The sequence below is a fragment of the Cebus imitator genome, unplaced genomic scaffold (assembly GCF_001604975.1).
Source record: "Cebus imitator isolate Cc_AM_T3 unplaced genomic scaffold, Cebus_imitator-1.0 Scaffold86, whole genome shotgun sequence".
Taxonomy (NCBI): Eukaryota; Metazoa; Chordata; class Mammalia; order Primates; family Cebidae; genus Cebus; species Cebus imitator.
Window position 1 is genome coordinate 6760513 of NW_016107401.1, and position 24682 is coordinate 6785194.

Genomic DNA, 24682 nt, shown 5'->3' on the forward strand with positions numbered 1-24682 from the left:
AAACTCTTGACCTCAGGTGATCCACCCCCCCCCGCCTCCCAAAGTGATGAGATTACAGGCATGAGCCACCACGCGTGGCCACAGTCTTTTCCTTCTTGAAGGGAAATGTCAGTGCAAGCAAAGAAAATATATGTCAAAACTACAAAATTATTATTTTTTAAACCAGATCTTGATTTTCTCCCTTTAATAAAGCCTATGGTGTTACATGTAGGCCAGACTGGTTGTTATTTTACGTAGCATGCAGTTGAAAGCTGAATACGCCAGTAATTTATCTTCTACTCTCTCTTGAGGTAATAGTGGAATGGTGGAATTCCCTGAGCTCACACACGGTGGTGCAGCAGGCTCAGGGGCTGGGTGGTGGTTCTCAGCCTGATGACAGGATGTGCATCTCTGAGATTTAAAATTGCTATTTATCATTCACAAGGTAGACAATCTCCATAATTGAAGACTGGTAGTAGGAGGAGTGTTTCCTTAGCAGGTTTTATAGAAATTTAATTTGTGCTAAGTGTCTCCCATTTTCCATGTGCTGATGCATATTTAAACACACAGCTTCATTATCACCTCTGCCCAGATGCTTCCCTTCCATGAAGCATCAGATCCTCAGCTCAGGTCCTATGGTTCTAATTTCCTATACGACTTTTTCTCTTGGGCTATAAGATTATTTAGTCTAACTCCCTCTTATTAAAACCAAGGAAGCTGAGAACCAGAGACATGGCGTGGCTTTAGCAAAGTCCTTCAGCCAGCAGGAACTGGACAGGATGTCAGATCACGAGCTTCCTCACACAGAGAACATGCTCTGTCCACAATGCCCACAGAAGTCTTGACATCACTTCACATCCAATGTGATTACAACCCAGCTCAGGATCTTCCAAGCCCAGTTCTTCCTCCTGACCTTTCCATTTCTGTGAAGTGGATGCTTCAAGAAGACAGTGCTCACAGATTAATATTGCAATATCTTACACCCTGCTGTTTTCCCCAGAACTGGCACTTAGAAGGAACTCAAAAAATAGTTTGATGGATGTGTGAATGAATGACGATAAGAATTTGCCATCATCCTCTGTATTGTCTGAACTTGGAACCAATCATTTTTCACTTCTTTTTCCGTGGCCTCCAATAACTCACTGACCGCTAAGATCTGTTGATCGTGTCCCCAGGGACTGCCTACTTTGGACTCTTTGTCCTCTTCCTGCTGCTATCTCCCAAGAGAGAGCCTGAGAGAGATATAAGCCTGCACTCTCACATGGGACTACAGCCTCATCTCCTGCCTCGACCTTTCCTCTGCCACCTCCTCCTGTCCTCCGTTCCTCCTCGAGAATCAATGTTTTCATCATGATCTGTCCCAGGGCAAAAGCCATCAAATTTTCAGTGTCTACATCTAAAGCCCATGCCCCTTGCAGTCAAAGCTCTCCAGCAACAGGCTTCCACCTGTCTTTCTAACCCAATCACACACTCTTCTGCCTCAGATCCCTCCACTTCCATGAGATGTCTCTGCTGGAAACACAGTTTTATATAGTTTTGCCTTTGTACTTTGCATGTACTATTTTCATTATTTACTTTGTGAATCCTAACCACCATTCAGGCCCAGTGACAGTCTTCACTATTATAAGAAAGGAGTACCAAGCATAGGACTAAGTTATTCATGTACATTATTGTATTAACCTTCACAAAAACCCTATGAGGCCAGTCCAACTATCATCCTTATTTTATACGGTGGAAACCTAGGCTTAGAAGTGTCAAATAATATACTTAAGGTCACAGACTCAGAACCTAGAACTCATGGAATTCATAGATACTTCTATGAGACTGCCAAAACCATGCTTCTAACCACTAGGCTACCTTGCCTAAAGCTGTTTGTTCCTTCTGAGCTCTGACAGCCCCTCGCTACGTATAGCTACTCATTAGCCAACTTCCACGTTGACTGGCATTTTACTAAACACTGTCTTGTATTTACATGATTCCTGTCCCCAGTTACACTGTAAGCTACTGGAGAACATGAATTGTACTTCTAGGGCCTTAAGGGTCCTGCCTGACAAGTGCCTGCTGGCTGAACTGATTAGAAGTACACAGTACTCAATCTCCCTTAGGTGTTTTTGGTTAATTCATCCTTGAGGCAGTGAGTTCACTCCCCTTCCTTCTTTTCCCAGGCCCACCTGCTGATAGTGGGTATAAACAAAGAAAAGATCCTTGCTGGGTTCAGACTCCTGAGTAACACACATGTGCATGGCTTAGAGGGTGGGCTGATGGTGGGTGCTAGAGTGACTTAGGAGTCTGGGTTTACAGAATCTTGAACCTTTTAACTCCTGAGGGGTTTGTGTAGGTAGGGATATTATAAGGGGGGGAAAGGGATCCTGTAAAACAAAATCTGAGAAACCCTAGCAACTATTAAGAACTGTTGGCCGGGCACAGTGACTCACGGGTAATCGTAGCACTTTGCGGGTGGATCACGAGGTTAGGAGTTTGAGACCAGCCTGGCCAACATGGTGAAACCCCGTCTGTACTAAAAATAAAAACATTAGCCAGGAATGGGCATGTGCCTGTAATCCCAGCTACTCAGGAGGCTGAGGCAGAAGAATCGCTTGAACCTGGAGGCGGAGGTGGCAGTAAGCTGAGATCGTATTACTGTACTCCAGCCTAGGTGTCAGAGTGAGACTCCGTCTCAAAAAAAAAAAAAAAAAAAAGAACCATTGTGGGATTTACTCACTTTAACAATAAAAACATAGTTGGTAATTAACTGTACAGCCTTGCTTATACATCACTATAATATGTTCTTTTTGGTTAACTGATCCATTTAAAATTAGTATCATGAGATCTGACTGACATATCACTTTATATATGCAAAATGTTCTTTTGGGGTTCAATCATCAGAAAGCTGGCTGACCCTGAGTTAGTCACTGCCCCTCTCTGGGCCTCCATTTTCTTGCACCCTGACATTCTGGCAGGCTCATTAACATAGCTGTTTTGGTTCATGTGAACAGTCTTGAGTTCTTGGAATGCACAGAATAGAATGCTAGAAAAGTACTCTGAAATGTTAAAACTGACAGCTCAGGATGACAGAAGATCTCTCCTCATTTATTTAGTGGTTTTGAAGGTTTGGTTTTCTGCATCTTGTTTTCTTAGGAAGACACGTCAAGTCAGGAGGTTATTTCTTGTGAGAAGCCTACACCTGTCCTGCAAAGAAACTCCCATTCTTTGTGGCTGTGGCTGCTCCACGCCGCCCTCTCCTGCTCTTAGGAAAACACCCTCAGAAGCAGCAGGGAGCAGCCTCCTTGTCCTCCATCCCCTTGCAAAGTCCTGTCTGCTTCTCTGTTCCCTCCACCCACCCCCAAGACGCCTCTGCCCTCTTGTGTGCTCTGCATGTTAAACACCAAAAGCTTTCCGCTAAGGCCACAGGGGAGGCAGATAACCTGCATCTGGAAGCCATCACCAGCTGCCTTCGGTGTGCCAGTAAAGTAAAACCCCCGCATTCATTATAGGGAAAAGTGACAATGTCTTTTTTTAAGCCTCCCTTAAGACGTCTCAAATTGAATCTGGGGCTGCAGAGAAGGCTGCTGGGCAGAAGAAGTGCTTGCTCAGCCAAACCAGACCTTCCTCCCTACTCCTCTCCAAAAGCATGTTCTCACCCCATGGGCACAGTGATTTAGGTAGAAAATTCAAGGCACAGTCCTTGCAGGAGCCCAGGAGTCACACACAAGGGGTCAGTAGAAGCCAGGTAGGAAATGGTCAAAGTTTAAAAATGTCGTAACGGACGAGTCCTGCCTCTTGACCATGGTGACAGCTGCACGGATCTGCATGTGATGAAATCACACAGAACTACTCATGCCCGCCCTCGCACAGGTGCACACAAGTGAGCGCACGTGGAACGTGAAATCTGAAGAATAAGGTTTGTGGAGCGTACCAATGTCAGTTTCCTAGTGTCGATACTGTACTGTGGTTACATCAGATGCTACCATTGGGAGAAACTGGTTACCCGGACTTGTCTACTATTTTTTGAAACTTCCTGTGAATCAAAAATCATTTCAAAATAAAAAGTATTAAAAAAAAATCCTAGGACAGTGGAAGTGGATCTGGTTATGTCTCCCCAACTTCCTAGGATATAGGTCCCAATGCTCTCTCTCTCAGGAGCCGATGATGATCCTATTAATAAGAGTGAGAACTTCAGCACCATCGTCATCAGGGTTCCAAGTGATTGACCACATACTGTGTATGGGGCACTAAGCTGTTTCTTTCTTTTAAACACTTCCTCGGTTGCACAAAACAGGCCCACAAGGTTACCATCCCCATTTTACAGAAGATGATAATGATGTTGGGCAAAGCTAGTTTGCACCAAGGTTCTGTAGGGCCAGGCTGTAACTCAGCAGGCTCTGAGGCGCAAATGCTCATACCTGGGAATGACTAACCAGCGAAGCACAGGCTTCTATGACACTATTGTGGGATCGGACGTGTGCTCCCTAGAAACCACTTGAGCACAGCCCTCCATCTCATCTCTGAAGGCGCCTGGACCGCCCTCCTGTCCCATCCCTCACCCCCACTCTGATCAGAGAGCCCAAGTCAGCCACATCTGTACTGAAGCAAAGAAAACAGCACTTACAGGTTCTTCACGTCGGTGATGCCGCGGAACGCCTTCCTTGGGATCCCCTGGATCTGGTTTTCACTCAAATCTCTAAACAAGAAGAGAAGAGGCACACAGCGTTAAAGACTCAGGCCGGCTCGATCTGCATCTCATTAAATGATAACAACCCCCCTCCCCAGGCTGCTGCCTCTGCGGTCAGAGTGTTTGGGGGCTGTGTGGTCTCAGGCCCCAGGCTGCTACAAGCATTCACATTGTTCTTCAAGTGATGGCCTTTGCTGAAATGGTTACCAGGCGGAGCAGCTCGCCTCCAGGGCGGGTTCTGTGGGTGGTCTCACACCTCCAGGCCAGGAGCCAAGATGCTGGGTTATTTGTTGCTCATACTGCACCCAATTCTCTGTTTTCCCACCTCCTGAAGACAACTCCCTGCCCCCCTCCCAACCCCCACATGGCATTCCTCCCCCACTGCGGGGTCAACGCAGCTCAATCTCCCATCTCTCAGGGCTGTCCTCTGCTGCTCAGTATAGTCTGCCTTTGTAATCTGGGATTGGAACAGAGCCTGCCCATTCTGATTTTCTGAGGGGGGATGACCACTTCAGCTTATTCTAGAGTCCCAGGGATTCCTGGGGGCCCCTGGATCTTCTCAGTGACAGGCATGATAAATTCAAATTGCATTTCCACAAATCCATCCAAAGTGGCGGTCCCACAGGCACCTCCTCTAGCATTAAGCAGTGCCAGCATGTTGCTTTGAGGAGGGGAAGGGATAGTGTCAGGTCTCACAGCTGGCTCAAACCTAAGTCTTGTCCTAGGCTGTAAGCATTCCCAAAGCCTTATTTTCTTTCTAAGAAAGATACGGGCTTATTTTGTTTGTTTTGTGTTCCACTTTTATTTTTTGCTAGACCAAATGTGCGCACCTGTTTTCATTCAGAACTCAGGCCTGCTTGGATCTCAGCGAATCATCGATCTGTAAAGACCCATCAGGCCTCCAAGAGCATGCGAACTGGCCGGGCAAAACACTCTTGCCATGCCTCCTTCCTGGCTGGTCTCACACAGCCATGGGCTGCAGAAGCCTCTCTGAGGACTATGGTGTGGTGGGGGTTGCAGAGCCGGGGGGCTAGGGATACAGTGAGCTCTTTACACTTTCTTCAGATGTAAAAGGTATGACACACACACATACAACCTGTACATACACATTATTTTTTAAAAGAACACCCGAAAAATCCTCAAATATGAAGGTACAAAAAAATAACGCAGATCTAACTACTGCTACCAATTAGGAGTTATATATATATAAATTCCACCAGTGTGACCTTAGAATATATAGACTATTATAACCTATTATTTTTGTTTGCTATATTGAGAACATCTGTCCCTGTCAATAATAGTACATCGATGTCAACATTTTAAATGGCTGTATATCATCCAATGGTACGAGTGGCTCTATGATCCTAAATTGTTGGGTAGGCATTTATGTATTTACTTGCTATTTAATGAAACACTAGGGTGAATTTCTCTGCATGCACATTTTGGGGACAGTTGTCCAACTATATCCTTGGTACGGGGTCCTATAAGAAGAGCTTGGTGGTCACAGGTTAGACAGGTCCTAGCTAAGTTGACCTATGGACAGACTGCACCTGTAGACACTCCCACACTGATTTTCCAAGGGCACCTAATCAAAAGCTTTAGATGACTCCAGATATATTTGGCAAGAGAGATCAGCTGACTGCCCTCCACTAAAATTTGGGCAGTCTAAATGAATATTTTGCAAAGGGGCAGGAGGGAAAAGAGGAAGCAGAAAAGAGGTGTCCACTTTTTTTTGATCTCCCATCCCCTGCTGAGACAAGCCGTGTGCTCTGAGCAGCTAGCTAAGACGACACTTGAGGAATCATCTGGGGCCACCATTAGGCCCCAAAACAAGGCTCAGACTTGGGGTAGAGTGCAGGTGTAAGTACTAGTGGCTTCTGGGGCTGAATAACAGGGTGCTCCCCATCTCAAATCCAGTTTCCTCTGTCTGCAACCAATGTAAGTAAATTCAGATGCACAATGAGCCCAGTCTCAGGCCCCACAGCCAGGCCTGATTCAATGAGCAGGGCTCCAGCCTGGAGTCGGGGCGCTGAACAAAGCCCACGATGACAGCAGAGGTCAGGCGGTGTTACGAAGGCCACTCAGCTGCTCTCCATCAGCCTCCGGAGCAGGGGCCCAGGTCCTGTCATCCGACTAACGCAATTTCCACCAGGCATCTGGGCAGCACCCGAGGCTCTGGCAGTCACAATGATTCCAGTCTTTTCTGCCAAATGAAGCTGGTCCGTAGGCTACCAAGCCTTTGCCCACTACCCTCCCAGGCTTGGCTGCTGTCTCTGGCCGCTCTGAAAGATGAGCTCCAGTCACACTTTTGGAAAATGGCTGATGATCAAGATCAGAGGCAGGAGGAGCAAGAGAGAGGTTTAGAGCTGTCAGCTTGAACCATAGCTAGAAGCTGGATGAGGGGGCATGTATTCCAGTAATGCACTAACCTTTCCTGAGTAGACAACATCCCAAAATACAGTGGGAGGAGTAGCAATTGCACAAAGGTTCTGGTTTGCAATACGGTGGGATGAGGAGAGGAGAGCGATATTTAAGCAGAAAAATCTGGCCATGTTGTTGGGAGACCTCCCACACAGGCAAAATCCTGCACTTGGGTGGGGCAGCACTTTGGTTTCTGTTCACTACTTTCTTGCTGTAAATATAACCAGCCTTGCTCCTACTTTAAGGAGCCCGTTAAAACACAGCTTTCTTCCCATCTCCCTGTCACTGCTTTTCTCCTGTCCCAATTGAGCAAAACAGTAGATTGTAGGGAATTTATCTGTTCCCCATGACAATCTGCTTGTAAATTTTATTAATTTTATTTTCCATGGAGCCTCTCTTCTCCGGCTAACAATACTGCTGCCATCCATCTGCAGGACTGTATATTGATTTCATAAATACCTCCAGTGGGCTGACAAACCGACAGCTTTAATGGTGTTACTGATGGGGCGTGGAGGAGGGTTCAGGGCTGGGTGCTTCATTTTCGGTAACGGTCCCTTCACAATTATCGCAGGGCCTTTGTGAGAGTCCCTAATAGTGTGTTTATCTCAGCGTGATGCCAGAGCGTGGAGCTATTGTTAAGTACTATCCTTGAGAGAGACAAGAGCCACCATTTTCCACTGACACTTAAATAAAAATAACAAAATCTATCCACAATGCCCAAGAGCCTACTTCTGGCCAATTGCTTGTTGGGGTTTTAGCGCCTCCCCCTTCACGAGGGAAGCTGCTCAGGACTGAGGAACTGCTCAGAAGTGACCCCAGAAGGGGATTAAAAAAAAATTTGAAGAAAGATATGAGGTTGGAATAGGGTATAGGAGTAGGCGGTGTGCTGGATTTTTCTGGGTAAGTAAAGGAAGGTGGCTGATGGGAAAGGCTTTCTTGGTTGGGAAGTGGGGCTAGGTATTGGGATGCCTTTTTAAATAATTAGGGCTTTGAGAGAAACGGAGAACTGCATTAGCTAAAGTGCATTTTCCAGCTTCCGGAAAATGATTAACCGACTGATTATTCCATCCAAAAACACAAGACCAAAGAGGACTTATTGAGGAGACAGTAAGTCAAATAGGAGTTGGCAAGAACCAATATATTCCCCTTCCAGCCCCCCTCCCCCCTTTTTAATTTACTAAAATGCTTTGGACACAGATTAACTTTCTTCACAAATTTATTATTGCTTCATCTACCTTGAAATGGGAACTGCGGACACTTTGATAAATGGATTGAAAGGCTGTCTAGTTCCAGTGGAGCTTTCGAAATGCTTCCTGGGGCTGTCCCTGCAATGTCAGCCATGCTTTGTTCTCTGAGGAGCAGAGAATGACAGTTCCCACCTTCACCCCTACCCCTGCAAGACTAGGGGCAGGAACACGTTCTCTTTGCTCTGCTGGGGACAATGCACTTGTCTTGGTCACATTCATGCTACCAGGAAATCCTGTCTGTGTTAAAATGGCAGTTTGTGGAGTGAATTTGATCCAAGTTGTCACTCCCAAATTAATTCTGAAGCTACAAAATGGGGCTTGGAAGCTCCTCAAAACTTGGGAGATTTCTTGTTTCTGAAGTGGGTGGGGCTACTTATGATCTGTATGATCATTTAAGTGACTAAAATGCTCTTTGCCTCCGTTTTCCCATCTTTACAGTGGGGCTGTTAGTTTTACTTCATCAGTTAATTGTGAGAATGAAATGAGATGTAGAGCCCCGTGTGTAATCATTTGCACCTTAGTTGTGTGAACATGGTCAATCTCATGACTCTTACATCTCCAACTGCCAAATGGGACTGCTTTCCTAAGTCATACGGATACTGTGCCCAGAAATATCACAGTCCCACCTGGAAGTCTACACAGGTACCATTATGACTTATTAAACTAAGGCTGTAGAACTCTGCAGAGCTTTCTGCACAGTATCTAGAACTCTCTAAGCACTCAATGAATAGCTGCATTTCCTTTTTGTAGTTTCCTCCCATTTAGCTCTGCATTGACATTGCTGAAAATGTCCTTTTTCAGCACCCCCAGGATGTATGCCTTCAAATCTACAAAGAATAAAATATATAAATGTTGCTATACTCTTTCCACAAAATCTGAGGGAGGGATTAAAGTTTCTCTCATCTATCACCTAGACAGGGGTAGCCATGTTTGATTCTAGATTCTTTTGGATAAGACAGGAGAGCTGGATTCAGAAACAAAAGGTCTGTCTTATGTTGGGTTCCCTCAGAAGCAGACACCGAGCCAAAGACACAGAGGTTAAGTGATTGATTAATGAAGTGCTCCCAGGAGGGACCAGTGAGGGATTGGAATAGAAAAGGTAAATAAAAGTACAGTCAGGTGAAGCCTTGGCTCCCTGTCTCTGAGCAAGGGAGCTGGGCTTTTGCAGCCCTGCATCAGACAGTTAGGGACCACTTGGTACCTACTCCCTTGGTTAGGGACCATGCAAGAGAAATGTAAATTCCCAGGTTCTGCCTGCCCTCCATGAATGCTGGGTGAGGCTACCCAAGGACAGATTGTTGAAGATGTTCCCAGCCAGGAGACTTTGGCAGCGAAGTTCAAAGAAGCAGGTCATAGGATCCAGTAGTAATGGAAGGAACCCAAGGGGATCCACCCCAAAGTATTCCTAAGAAGGCTTCAAGGACAGTTATGAATCTGCAAAGTCCTCAGCAGATTAAAATATCACTGTCAAAAGATGGCATATCTAGGACTAAAGATCAAGAGGCTACACAGGAAACTGACTGACCAAAGAATGTGGGAACTACCCAATCTAGCCTGGTGAGGTTTACACTTCTTTGCCTACCTCCTCAATCCCTCTGCACTGAGACCAATGTGGCGCCTTTTTAGTAACATTAAAAAAAAACCTCGATCAACTCGTGAATAGTCAGACTAAAATAGGGGATGATCTTAAAAGCATTTGTATTTGGAACCATTATTGGATTTGGGATCAGCGCAGTGGATTACCATTCTGATTCTCTTTGGCCTGAATATATATTAAAATTACTTTCACATTTTCTGCCTAGTAGGAGGAAACCTGCCCATTGGTGCATTCAGTCTCAATCAAAACTCATTTAGGGATTTAAAAATTTCTGACGGATAACCTACGAATCTAAAACTTCCTGTACTCTCAATACTACCATCTTACAAAAAGCTACAGTCTTTGCTCCTGTCCCCCGAACCCCCGCTTCTAACATATAGTAACCCTGTGACTCATCACTCTGTGCTGGGAACTAAAGGGAAAGACACTGTTTTGCTTACCTTATTTTATACAGCAGGAGGGACAAATATGCATGAGAAATTATTCCCTGGGGATTCTACAATGTGGACTTCAGGGAGGATTTATCTTAATAGGTACATCTCTTCTGCAGGCAATTTATCTTAATAAGCAAGATTATATGTTTGCAGTTGGGTCACTGTCAAAATCAAATGAGCGCCAAGCATATGTCCCAGCTAAGCTCTGGTACCTCCAGCTGGGTGTCTAGTCAATGGCAGCCTTTGTCTGAGGAAGATTACAATGGAGTAACTGACTCATTTCCTGAAAGAACTGCCACCTATCTCAGGGATCCAGGGAATCAAAGTATCAATGGGGGACAAAAAAACGCCAATTATTTCCCACTGCTCCGGTTGTGTTTTTGAATATTTCAATGCAGCGGCAGTTTCCATTGCATGCTCCCTTGATGTTAAAAAGTTACTGGATGAAGGATATACAAGCTCCTTCTGCAATCCTTTCCCCCACAAATTCATTAAAAAAAATCCTGGCCATGCCATTCAGATGTTTAATACTGATGGATTGAATGTCGGCTGAGATGCTCATTTCCCTCAGTGAAAATAAATTGAATATCTACTATGTGTTCCACTATGTTTGAAGTTGAGATAGAAAAGTGCACAGTCCCAAGTCTCTCTTCTCCTGCAGTTTACATCCTTATTTATCACAGATACAAAGAATAGACCCCCTTACTTTTACAAATATAAAATAAACATCCAGACACCTCAAAAAGTGAGAGCAAGGATGGATACAATGGCTCACATCTATAATCCCAGCACCTTGGGAGGCTGAGGAGGGTGGATCACCTGATGTCAGGAGTTCGAGGCCAGCCTGGCCAACATGGTGAAATTCCAACTCTACTAAAAATACAAAAAATTAGCCAGGCCTGGTAGTGCATGCCTGTAATGCCACCCACTCAGGAGGCTGAGGCAGAAGAATTGCTTGAGCCTGGGAGGGGGAGGTTGGAGTGAGCCAAGATCGTACCACTGCACTCCAGCCTGGGCGACAGAGTGCGACTTCATCTCAAAAAAAAAGTAAGCGCAGCAGTTTCATTGTTTCTTCCTTTTTATCCAGTAGAAAGCCTGTCTCTAAACTCACAGTATTAATTGTTCCCAGACACCAAGCAAAATATTTTAGTTTTAGTTGGGTCCCAAAATCTTTTTAGATTTTAGGAAGGAAAAAACAGAGATGTCAATTTGAATCACTAGGACTCACAGGGAATGCAGGCTTTTTTCATCAGGTACTTTGGTTTTATCTTTCAAGGTGGACGGTTTGAGAAAAATTAGAACAGTACAAAGATATTATTAAGAGTCGACATGGTGCTGGGCAGTTGTTGTCATAGAAGAATTTTCTGATCAGATGGACCAAGAACCCTGCTATAAGAACAAAATACACATTGATTTCTGTTAATTTTTTAAAATTTAAAGTGAGAATAGAATTGTCGTTATGTTTTCTTTCATTTATGTCTTTATCTTTGAGAGACACAGACTGGAATAATTAGGAATAAAATGATCTCTAAGTTTTGCTTCAGAATAATAAAGGAGAGGAGGAAGTGGTAGAGGAATAGATGAAACAAGGTTGCCTGGGGGTTGATACTTATTGGAGCTTAGTGATAAGCACGAAGGAGTTTCATTTATCAACTATGCTTTACTTTTGTGTATGTGTGCTATTTTCCATAATAAAAAAAGAATGCAGATTCCCGGGGTCCATCCCAGACCTATTGAATCAGAAACCCTAATTAGGCTTGAGTCTAATTTTAAATAAGTTTGAGAACCATGGGTGGAATGACTATTGCATCGGATTAGGTGTTAAGTCCTGGTTCTGCTACTCAGCATGCTATGTGTCTTTCAGAGCATCAGCTCAATTCCTGAACCTCAACTTGTACTTCTATGAAACTGGGATAGGCATCAGAGATAATGGACAAGCGAGTGCTTTCTAAACTTTAATGCAGTACACAACCGCAAATTCCTATCTTCACGTTCTAGTGTGAAGTTCACAAATTTAGCATCCTACTACCTTAAATGTTAAAGTCTAATTTTAGGGAAATTTTGGGAGAAGGATGCAAAGGCCTCCTGTGTCTCAGACATGAGGCTGCTGATGTTGGGCAAAACGCCTGTGCGATAGACAGTCACAAGAGAAGGCTGAAGTGGGGACAGTGATGACATTTAATCCGTATTTTAGAAAGCCACTCAGGAGCATCTCATGGCCGAGGGAGGGAAAATGTCTTCAGCTGTTGAAGCCAATCTAAGGAGCCTGATACAAGACTGCTTCGGAGTTTGAGTATACAGATAGGAAATGTAGAGGAAAGTCAGTCAAGGTTGGACGTCCTGAATCCAGGGCAGCAAGCCCTGGTTTAGAATATTCTACTCATTCAGCCATTCCTCCTGTGAATGGATACCTCTTTGCAGCCACAGAATGTAATCTGGGTTTTCCAAACCACCACTCTTCCAGGGCTAGCGGGGTTAACTGATGCTTCCAGTCCAGACAGAAGCTTTCTTCATTTAATTATTATATGCAACTCCAACTAAGGCTCTTTGTGTTCATGAAACGGCATTATAATTGACTGATCATCTCCAGCAAATGGTACAGAAGCTGAGCTTCTCAACAGCTCACTAATCCCTGGGATTATCACAATTTAGCGACGAGGCATTTAGTTACATTAGATGAGATTGGGGAGCTCTCATTATCAGCCCAATTATGCCCTCTGTTCTGGTCCAGGCTTCTATGTATCACTAAGTGGTCCAGGAAATATCAGCGGGGTTCCAACGACAAGCATCTGACTCCTCAGTCCATGTGTAGCTCATTATGTACGCTTCAGGGGGTACAATTGCGAGTTTGGTGTCTTCACATTGTGTGCAGAAATCTGGTGCTGAAAATCATCTGATTGTGAAGATCTAATTATGTACCTGAGATAGTCCCCTGCCAATTTTAGGCCCAATGAGATGTTACGGCTTATTTATCAACCTTGGTTGGGTGTGGATGGGGGGCTCATTCACCTGATTCAAAAGGATGGAGACTGGTGTTTTGTTTCTTTCTCACTGTTTGGAGCTATGTGTCTGCTCAGTGAGGTTTGGGAAAGGGAACCCATTTCTATACAATCCATCCTCCTCTGAGGCTGACATACTGGTGCCCACCCTCTCTGTCCTTCTTCCTTGGCAGCCATCTGAGACTTTCATCCCTAATTTGATTGTCGTAGCTGACACTGTCAATCTGAAATCCAGTAGCATGTCTAATGCTGGCTGGACAAGGGGAAGGCAGGGGGAGCAGAGGGGGAGGCAGATTCATCTCGAGAAGTAGCTTTATGTAAATCGATCCCTTGGCCCGAAACCTGGAGCAAAGCATTTGCTGATTAATTGGAGAAGCGTCCTTGTTCCCGTGTCTTCTTTAGAGAGATGGCCCAAATTGAGCCCTCACTTCTTCACAAAGACATTCCCATGCCAAAAAGTTTTTGCAATTAGGAGATGAAACCTTGTGAGTGAGGAGGAGGTGGCGGGGGGGTGGGGGGAGCGTTTATGAAGTTGTTCTGAAATGAAGTGTGTTGTGCATTTGGCCTGCTTTGCGATTAATTGCTGATCTGGGCACCCTCATTTGCCTCCTAGCCTATGGCCTGATAGCCTAGGCAGAGTATCCCACAGGCGAAGATCTACTTATGTGATAATTAGCAAAAATTAAGGGAATGGGGAGTATGCTTCTAACATGTTTTTCTTAAATTTATATTTTCAGTTACCACTTGGGCCCATGTCTGTTGGTGTCAGGAAGGAGGGGATGAGGCTGATGGATTCAACCCTCTTTTCTACGTCCCCTTATCTTTTCCTGAAAAAGAAAACTCAAATAAAATGGCAGATCATCCACCAAGGTGGTCCTTTTTAACTCAGTAGCTTGTGCCAGGGCCCTGTCAAATTGGATTAAAAAAACCTAAAGGTAGAGTAGCTACCTGGGCACAGGAAAGAGTGAGTTTCGTTCTGGAAAGGCTGCTTGTAGCTTTACCATGCTGACTACGTGGAGGTTGGCAATGCGGTGTTTTATGGTTGCTCTCTAACTAAATTCTTAGCTTTGTGTAAGCAGGAAATTTGCCTTAAAAATATTTGTTCAGGCCGGGCGCGGTGGCTCAAGCCTGTAATCCCAGCACTGTGGGAGGCCGAGGCGGGTGGATCACGAGGTCAAGAGATCGAGACCATCCTGGTCAACATGGTGAAACCCCGTCTCTACTAAAAACACAAAAAATTAGCTGGGCATGGTGGCGCGTGCCTGTAATCCCAGCGACTCAGGAGGCTGGGGCAGGAGAATTGCCTGAACCGGGGAGGCGGAGGTTGCGGTGAGCCGAGATCGTGCCATTGCACTCCAGCCAGGGTAACAAGGGCGAAACTCCGTCTCAAAAAAAAAAAAAAAATTTGTTCAGTGAATAATAAAACTGAACATGATTTTACGCCATTGCGTGGTTCATGGGTGACTGAGAATACATCTCAAGCTATGGGAAACCTTTTTCTCCCCCAAGTCCAGTTTGTCCCTTCAGATTACAAATAGCTCTGGCTATCTTTCTCCATCCTTCTACCTCCGCATCCCTGGCAGCGTATCATGCTTGAGAACTAATGCTCTTAAACAGGCTTGCAAACTAAAGAGCCACAGATAAAGCTTTCGATGGGGAAAGGTTTAGTGAGCTAAGCTGAAGCGTGGGAATGAGCACTTACAGCGGGAAGGTAGGCTAAGTGGACAGATAACTTGGTTTTTCTGAATACGACTGAACCTGGCCTGAGAGGGTACAACAGATTTGGAAGATGAATTCAATCCAGAAAAGGGCTGTGTGCCTGACAATGTTTCATCTCCAAGAACAATTTCTCCCCGCCCCAGCCTTTCTGAATTCTGGCACTCATAGAGATTAGGATAATACAGATAATGAAACTCGGGTGCAGAAGGAGATACTTTAAGCATTAGCCTCCAGGAGATGTTAGAAGGGGGTCATTGGCAGTGAGCAAGTTCTGATGATCTTTGGGATAATCTACACTGTGATCTGACTCCTCTCAGCCAAATTGTCTAAAAGCTCTGGAAACCCTCCCAGAGGCTGAAGATGTGCAGAAATAAAGTTGGGGAAGGGAAGTGAGGTGAAGAGGTGAGAAAAACAGAGGAAGTCAGAGGTCACTGCAGCTTGGGAGAAGTTGAAGCCACTTTTTTGTTTTTAGCGTCTACTCCATTTTAACCTTAAATGTTCAGCTTGATCATGAAGAAAGGATTCTTTGAATACTGCTCTGCATCTGCCTAACCCTAAAACTCTTTATGATATGGCACTGGAGTTCCTCTCATGTGGCCCACTCTGTTCCATTGAGGAAATGTGAACTTGCCAGGGCAGCAGTGGGGGGATAGGGGCGGCGGGGGCTGTGCCTGGGCTGCCCAGAAGTTGGAATTTGGCATGCAGGGCCACAGCTCGAGGAAATGGGGCTTGTATAAGCCTGTGCTTTCTTGTAACTTTTCAGAAGACCCTTAAACAAGTGAAACCTCAATGGTAGAGGTGAGATGCTATCCTAGGGCCATTTGCTGATAAAATCTATGTGCTTCAGAAAGGCTCAAAATTATCTTCTCCCAAAGCAGGAAAGCAATTCAGCAAGAGCTCAGCACCCTGAGTTGCAAAGCTGGCTTTGAAAGCCCGGTAACGGATGAAGTATACAGCGGCTTCAGCCATCAGGTTATGTTAATACTACAGAATGACGTTTCTCATCATGACCCCCTGCACTATTTATTGTTCCATTCAAAGCAATTACAGTTATTGCTAATAACTCACACCTGTGGATGTGCTGATATCGACTACAGGAGAATAGATGCTGTTCTCTTGCTTATTTATGTAAAAATGGATGCAGTTCAATAGATTTACACCAAGTTTGAAGTTAACACGAATAATTAATCCCAGACCTGCTTCTGGCCATTAGCCTGAAAGGCACTAGACAAGGGACATGAGCGCTGGGAGGACCCAATGAACTGCAGAGATGAAATTCATTAGTGACGAATGTGGGACTGCTGCCACTAGTCTCCTGCCAAATACAATAAACTCCCCTGTCCCCAGCAAAGAGAAAAGGACTTCCAATGTAGGAGGCAGCGGGGAGGCTGCTGAAATGCCTCCCTTGTGTTTCTGAGGCTGTTCATCCACTGTAGCCCAGGCCATGCTTTTCTTGATAACTCAACTCCTTGCCTTACATGCTTGCTAGAAGTCATGTGGCCAAGACCCCAGGAGGCAGTGAGGTACAGTAGTGAAGGCACAGCTCGGGAGCCTAACAGACCTCGGTGTGAACTCCAGCTTTGTCACTAGCTTGACTGGACCTCAGTTTCTCCATCTGTATAATGTGGACCGTGAAAATACCTATGTGGGAGATTTATTTAAAATAGTTAATGAATTTTGAGTTCATTGCATGTTGTGTCGCTCATAAGAAGCGGTGGATAAGTACTGGTTGTTATCAGTTCTTACATCTGTTCAAGTCGGCATTCAACATTATATGAGTAAAAGAAAAACCCTGCCATCTTTCCCCACAGAATACTACAGAGGAATACTACAACCATAAAGCAGCAACTCTGGGTCAAGTTCAATATGAAAGAAAGCAGTCATTGGGATCCACTTGGGTTGTCCTGCCTCAAAGCTTTCCTGGGGCCTGCAGGGAGACTCTCTCTCATGGAATCTACCACAATCTCCTGAAGATGGCGAAGAAGGGAACACAGGTGAAAGCTGTCCAGCTTCCTGTAATCCCCCTAGGAGGCTGGTTGGCAAGCAGTTGACCATGCAGCAATTGCTGCGCAGACAAATTGGCAGTAGACTCCCACGAAGAGGAGGGGAAAGAAGGGGGGCCTGAAGGGCGTTGGTGGGACAGTGGGAAGACACTGGGAAGTGGCCCTTGCCCAAGCACAGACCCTGGGTTGAGGACAGAATGTCAGTCCAGCTATTTCTGCGCACGCTCAGGACAAGTCAAAGCACCCTTCTGCCTTCCAAAGGAGGCTGGGGCCTGGGTGAGATTCAAAGGGGCCCAAAGCCGTGCAGGGAAAGCCATAAGAGGAAAGGACACTGTTACACAAGGTGGGAAGGGGAGGTTCATTTGTCACCACTAAAACAAATTCCTTGGTCGTGGTTACTCTCTTTGGAGATGAAAATCCTCACAACCCTGTTAAAACTGTCTTGGGGCTTACATTTCAATGAAGTGTCATCATTACTAGGGTGACTACAATGTACCCAGGGCGTTAGGCACTACAGGTCAACACTAAGAAAATGAGAAGACGGTCCCTGGCAGTGGATAAGAGGGATGACAAGTATGACGTCACCTCTGCAAATGGACCCAGCTGCTTAAACCAGGACTCAGTGGGCTTCTTTCCCCTCTTCCATCTCCAAAGCCCATGGAGGAGGCTGCTCCAGGAGCCAGGAACAGACCAGAAAGTCAGCCTCTGAGTGCAGGTTGTGGAAGGGGCTGAGTTCGTGAACGTATGATCCCTTTAAAGATGAGAAAGAGAGAGAAAGATAAAGAGGGAGACTGACACAGTGAGACAGAGACAATGAAACCAGAGAAAACAAAAGAGAAAAAAAAGAGACTGAAACACACATACACAGAGACAGTCATTTCACAGAAGAGACCGTGAAAGGCGGAGACACACAGGGAAAGACATAGATGTGGGGCAAAGAGAAAGAGAATGGAGACAGGTGCACACATGCACGCACACACACACGCGCACACACACATGCATGCGCACACACACATGCGCACACACAAAAGGGACGTATAGAAAGAGACAGACTGAGAGAACAAAAGGGAAGGGCACAGGCGGAAGCCAAGCAGGGGTTCGTGGGGCTAGCAGACAAAGGTTCTTGCAAAAGATCTTAACGTTTGGGCTTCCCCAGGATCTCCACTCAGTTTCCTCTGGGGACAAGGACGTGCCATCCTCCCTGGACCCTGCGCTGAGCTCAGGCCTCTGTGCTTCAGCCTAGCCTTGTTCTCCAAGACACCCCCCAGCCAGAGAGGAGCTACCCAGAACAGGAGGAAGTCAGCAGGGGCTTCCCCTAAATCCCCATCTAGCAGCTCCAGCCCTTCCCGTCCCCCTCAGCTCTGGAAGCCAGAGACAAGGTTTTGGCAGAGAAAACTTGTGGTTTCAAACTTTTTACATTACAAAGCTAGTTTTTAAAAGCTCCATAAAATTTCAAGGCACATACTTAATGTTCAAATGGCAGAATATATCGATTCCTGCCCATCCTCTAGTATCTTAAGTTTACCCAGAGGACCATTTTATTTAATTAACTTGGTGCTTTATTAATATAAATATTCTCCTATTGATCATAAGAGGGCCTGACAGGCACTCAAGCTGGGTATACATCACCTTCCCTCCAAGCAGCGCCACTTAGAGGAGTGGCTGGCTTGAAATCAAGGAGAGTGGCAGGAAGTGGTCCCCTGGGATGTCAGGCACAGATGAATCTATAGCATTTTTATGGAGGGAGGCTTTTTTTTTTTTTTTTTTTTTTTTAAATCCAGCTCCTTGCTTCTCTTAAAGCAGAAAGCATATGGAAATGAGATATGAAAATGGACTTGGCTTACGCGTATCAATTAAGCATGTCAATACCTTAATTAAATCGTTCAACGAATGAGATTTATACCAATGAATACGTTTTATAGTTATAATAGCTTTTTTGGCCACTGTTCAAAATGTCAAATAAATCGTGAAAAAGGGGATTAAAAGAAGACATAATTGACGTTCTGAACTGTAGCCAGTTTTTTTCTTCCTTTCTTTCCCTTCATTCACGTGAATTTTGGAGAATGTATATAAAGTAATGGGGCCTATAATGGCTTGGCTTTGTAAAAGTCTTTTTATCCTTCAGTTCTAATCAACTTTTCTAAGTCTCACACCAGTGAACCTGCAAACGCCCTCACTTTCTTCTGGTCCTTGGAGCTTCTTTTTAATAACATGCAATCAGAGCTCCCTGGTAAACCCGCAGAAAGGAGAAGCACACCCTCTGCCCTGACAAAACCCAAATAAAACAGAGTATAAGGTAAAAGGCATTATGTGAGAAGGCTATTACCATAACATCCAAACATTTGGGTAAAAGTATTCTTAATCGCTTTTGTAAAAGGCTAAAAGCATGTTTTCTCTAAATGAGCCAAGACAGTAAAAATTCTGACTTCTCTTTTCTACTAGCCTTTTGTTCTCTAAGCTTTTCTAAGTCATTTATTCATCAGTTTATTTCTGTAGATAACCATGGTGTATTATTCCCTTAAGAACAGAAAACAAGCCGGGCGCGGTGGCTCACGCCTGTAATCCCAGCACTTTGAGAGGCCGAGGCGGGTGGATCACGAGGTCAAGAGATCGAGACCATCCTGGTCAAAATGGTGAAACCTCGTCTCTACTAAAAAAAAAAAAAAAAAAAAAAAAATTAGCTGGGCATGGTAGCGCGTGCCTGTAATCCCAGCTACTCAGGAGGCTGAGGCAGGAGAATTGCCTGAACCCAGGAGGTGGAGGTTGCGGTGAGCCGAGATCGCGCCATTGCACTCCAGCCTGGGTAACAAGAGCGAAACTCCGACTCAAAAAAAAAAAAAAAGAACAGAAAACAAAGTAAAGAACTTCTAGGCAGGTGCAAACCTAAAAACATAAAAAATGGGCTGGATGTGGTAGCTCCTGCCTGTAATCCTAGCACTCAGGGGGGCTAAGGCAGGGGGGTTGCTTGAAGTCAGAAGTTCAAGACTAGCCTGGGCAACATAGGGAAACCCCATCTCTATAAAAAATAGCCAGACATGGTGGTGTATGCCTATAGTCCCAGCTACTTGGGAGGCTGAGGCAAGGGGATCACTCAAACCTAGGCGTTTGAGGTTACAATGAGCTACGATCATGCCACTGTACTCTAGCCTGGCTGACACAGCGAGATCCTGTCTCTTAGAAAAAACCCACAAAAAGCAAAGATGACATTGTTAAGTATGTGACGTTGGGCATTTGCACTACTGTGGATTCCTCCCAATAAATCATAGACAGAATGAATGAAGCTATGAGCATTGCCATGTAGGTTCAGACTTATTCTCTACAGTGATGATTGCAATAAAGAAAACGAAAGAAACGAGTATAAATGTCTTTAGGCCTTCATGCAATTTCATCAGTATATTTCAAATCTTGGTTAAATGCTTGAGTTCTGAACCTTAGCCAGGCCATTGGGTAGAACATTGCCCCAAAGTGAGAGGACAGGAGGCAGGAAGTGGTCACCCCTTAGACTTCTGTGCTCTGTGATGTCCCCGAGGCTCTGGCCTATGAGGCAGTGTCTGTGGTCTCTCACCCTTTCACCACCAACCCCTCCCAGTTCCTGAGGAATGGTGGCTCCATACAGAGGCTCTGGGAAAAGAGAAGCTAGAATATTCATTCTCTGTGAATAGACATTTTTCAAAAGAAGGCATACAAATGGCCAGAATGTAAACCAAAAAGAAAACTCAACATCACTAATGCAAATTAAAACCACAATGAGATATCATACTCCAGTTAGGACGGTTACTATTAAAAAGTCAAAAAATAACAGATGCTGGCAAGGATGCAGAGATAAGGGAGCACTTATACATGGTTGGTAAGAATGCAAATTAGTACAACCTCTCTGGAAAACTGTATGGCGATTTCTCAAAGAGCTAAAAATAGAATTACCCATTCGATCCAGCAATCCCACTATTGGGTGTCTACCCAAAAGAAAAGAAATTATCATTAGGTAAAAACACTTGTGGCCAGGTGCAGTGGCTCATGCCTGTAATCCCAGTACTTTAAGAGGCCGAGGTAGGTGGCTTACCTGAGCTCAGGAATTTGAGACCAGCCTGGGCAACATGGCGAAAACCCATCTCTACAAAAAATACAAAAATTAGCTGGGCATGGTGTTATGTGCCTGTAGTCCCAGCTACACAAGTGCTGTAAAGAAGTACAAGATGTTTGTATGATGGGAATATATATAATAGGAGAGCTCAGTCCATGCTAAGCAGCCAGAGGAAGTAAAGCTTTAAATGGAGATGGGGAGGAAGAGCAGGAATTACTCAAGGGAAGTGTGTTAGTGGGGGAACGAGGCAGAGGTTCCCAAAGGATGGTCTTTAGGCCAGCAGCATTTGTATCATCCGGGAACTTGTTAGAAATGCAAATGCTCAGGTCTTATTTCTGATGTTCTAAATGAGAAGCTCGGGGTTTGGGGCACAACTGCCTGTGTTTTAAATAACCACTCCACGTGATGCTTGTGAGCACCAAAGTTTGAGAACTCACTGGTGTAAAGCTTGCTGGGCACAGGGGACAGTGAACAAGGATTACCGAGGTGGTTGAGCATGTGACATACATAAATTTGAGAAGCAGATGAAGGTGAGTGTGGTTAGCATGGGGCAGGGGAGGCTGTTGAATGAGAGTGGGGGTAGCGGCTGAGTGAATGAGAATGGGAATCGTGGCTGGTTAGGAGAACAGGAGGTGATGGGCAGATGGGATCATATTTGGATATAATCTGAGGATGAGAAGGAGCCACGGAAGGGTTTCCAGCAAGGGAGAGCATGGTTCTTCATTGATTGTTGATGAGAATCTCTAAGCCAACATCACTCAATCAGCAGACCAACAAGCACAGGTTTTCCTTGTGCTGATTTGAAGAGCTAATTAAAAAATAACTGATATTTCAGCTAATTCACATTTACATGTAAAGTTTCCTTTAAAAAGCCACAGACTGGCACTCTCTTGCCATATGCCTCTTCCTAATTCAATTCTCTGCAGTGAGGGATAAGCCGTGAGTCTCCACATACACATAGGGCTGGAGATGAAAAGACAAGGAATTCAAAAGCAGTCGGGTTTCCTGGGAGTGCAAACCTGGTGGCCCTGGAAGCCCGAAATTCCTGTGCCAGCATAGTTTTCCTTGTCAGAGCTTTACTTATTTTGACATTTTCTGATGAGTTGTAAACCTCTCGGCACCTGTGTTTCATTAGAGGCGGGAGCTGGATCTCATTCTCTAGATCAGAGGGCTGAGGCTATGACGCATGATGCCAAGGTCACAGAAAGCCAGCATGGGATCCCGACTTGTCTACTCTTTGTTCTACCTGTTCAGTCACAAAAGGGACACCTGTGGGGACATGGAGTGAAGGACAGGGGCAGCAGGGTCTTCAGGAATGGTCCTTCTGCTGTGGGTGCGTGGCTGGAACACACAGGCCTCTCTCTCTTGCCCTCCCGGAGGGCCCTGCCCATCTTGTTCCTTTCTTCTCCTCTCTGTTATTGCCCCTGACGCCCCACTATGATCCCCCTCCACAGTCCATAAAGGTCAGAGAATCATGGTGGTCCCTTCCAGCACCTAGTTCACTGAACGATTACTAAATAACTAAACGTAGAATTGTTTTGTTGAGTGGGCATTTCCATAAAACCTTGATGTACAGAAATGGTCACATTGAAGCTTCTCTGATTGAAGTGGGGAGACAGGGAGGGGTGACAGGGGCACTCAGTTGGTTGAACCCCAGTAGCCTAGAGCACTTTGATGTATTTTGGACCCTACCAGCCCCTTCAATTTACAACTGTGGAGGCTGAGGCACAAGGCAAATGCCTTGTCTGAAGCACTTGGAAGAGTGGGGAGTGAAACCCAGGCCCTGTTGCCTGTGTCCAGCGCTCTCCTCACTGTCACTCCGTTCCCAGAAGCTGAGATATGCCGAGCAGGGGCGACAATGAAGACTCAAAGTTTTGTACCCTGAACTTGCTTACTACCATGCCAACTTGGGACCAATCATTCTGGATTTTAAAAATAAAATTTTGTTTCCCCCTAGACTTTTCTGCTAAGTTTGCTTCTGGTGAGAAGGTTCCAACGCGGGGAAAAACCCAAATAGACTCATTCTCCAGTCTTGATCATCAGTCTTTGGGTATTCACAACAGCACATCGGCTCCCCTCAGAGAGGCAGTTATAAAATTTCAAAGGTTCTGACTCTCGTCTGTGGGGCGAATCCAGAAAACCTTACTTTAGAAATAATAATAACAATAATACCTCACTCACACTTAACCACTTATCATGTGCTAGTGCTTTTCTAAGCCTTTTGGCATAGGCTTCAATGTCCCTTTCTGAATTCAGAAAACGCTCCCAGACTTCACCGCAAAATGCTAATGCCAGCTCTGGGGACAGGGATGATGGTAGGAAGGTGAATTGCTATGGAGATTGTACATTTCTGATAGACACGTGTGTGCCATTAGAGAAACCCCAAACAAGAGGGATCTGGTCTCTGGAGGAGGACAGTTTGTGCCCGTTTCAGCAGCACAAGGATGCCCCAGGCTGCCACAGGAGTTCTCGACATTCCTGAGGTCCCTTAATATCACAAACTCACAGCCTTCTTTACAAAGATGGGGATGTCCAAACCCTGCTCACCAACAGGGGTGCACCCATGAAGCGCCATAAAAGCATAATCCTTTTCTATCCCTTTCCTCCTCCATGTTGCTGGCTGATGGGGTGCAAATGTACCTAGATCCCCCCCAGTCAAAGGACCTTTCTTATTTTCATCAACACCTGTATGCTTACAGGTGCAGCCTTCTTCTTCTGAAAATTGTTTTTTCATTATCAAGATGTCCTGAATATTTTGTTAGTTAGAAGGTAAGCATTCAACAGCAGTAAAGTATATTCACATATCTGCAAAGGCCAGGGAAGTACTATGTGACGATATTAAGTGCCATCAGTCATGAGTTCTGGGTTTGTGATGAATGACTTTGTATTTTCCTCTTTTTGATGACTGGTTACGTCCAGTCTTGCTTCAGTGACTTCAATGATTGTGCATTATATGTATGATAAAGAAAAGCATTTATTATTTCCTGAAAGCAACACATGTAGCGTAAGGACATTCTGCAAAGCACAGGAAGGTAGAAGCAATTCCTGTAGTTCTTCTATTCAAAATAACCACTGTAAATATTTTACTTATTTCTTTTGGTCTTTCTGGGTATGGATAAATTGTGTCTTTGTGTTTATATATACGTGTGTATGTGTATGTATAGAGAACAAGGTTTCATCACATGCACACACACACACGTAGAGAGAGAAAGAGAAAGAGAGAGAGAAGAAGAGAAGGGTTTCATTTCATATTCTTTTTTCACCAAACATCACAAACTGGGCAGTTGTGCGCAAGAGAGGCAACGGGACTTCATTTTATACCCTTTTAGGTCTTTTGGATTTTGAATCATTTGAATGTAATGCCTATTTTCCAACAGATTAAAATATAATTCCATATTCCAGTAAGGATTTTCCATGCTGTTGCATTTTGTGTGCTCATTTTTTGAAATGGTTGCATTATATTCCTTGCAAACATTCTGGAAGGGACAGTGACTACAGCAGATGCTCAGCAGTGGCAGGCGAGTCACCCG

General features: G+C 44.9%; 1 protein-coding gene across 1 annotated transcript in view; it reads right to left on the reverse strand.

Annotated features, from left to right (window-relative positions):
• The window catches only part of SLIT3 (slit guidance ligand 3), a 544627-nt gene that overhangs the window by 211432 nt on the left and 308513 nt on the right, over window positions 1-24682 (reverse strand). The window contains exon 4 of the mRNA XM_017534462.2: window positions 4589-4660. Within this exon, the coding sequence (XP_017389951.2) occupies window positions 4589-4660 (72 nt within the window). The remainder of the gene's footprint in view (window positions 1-4588; window positions 4661-24682) is intronic.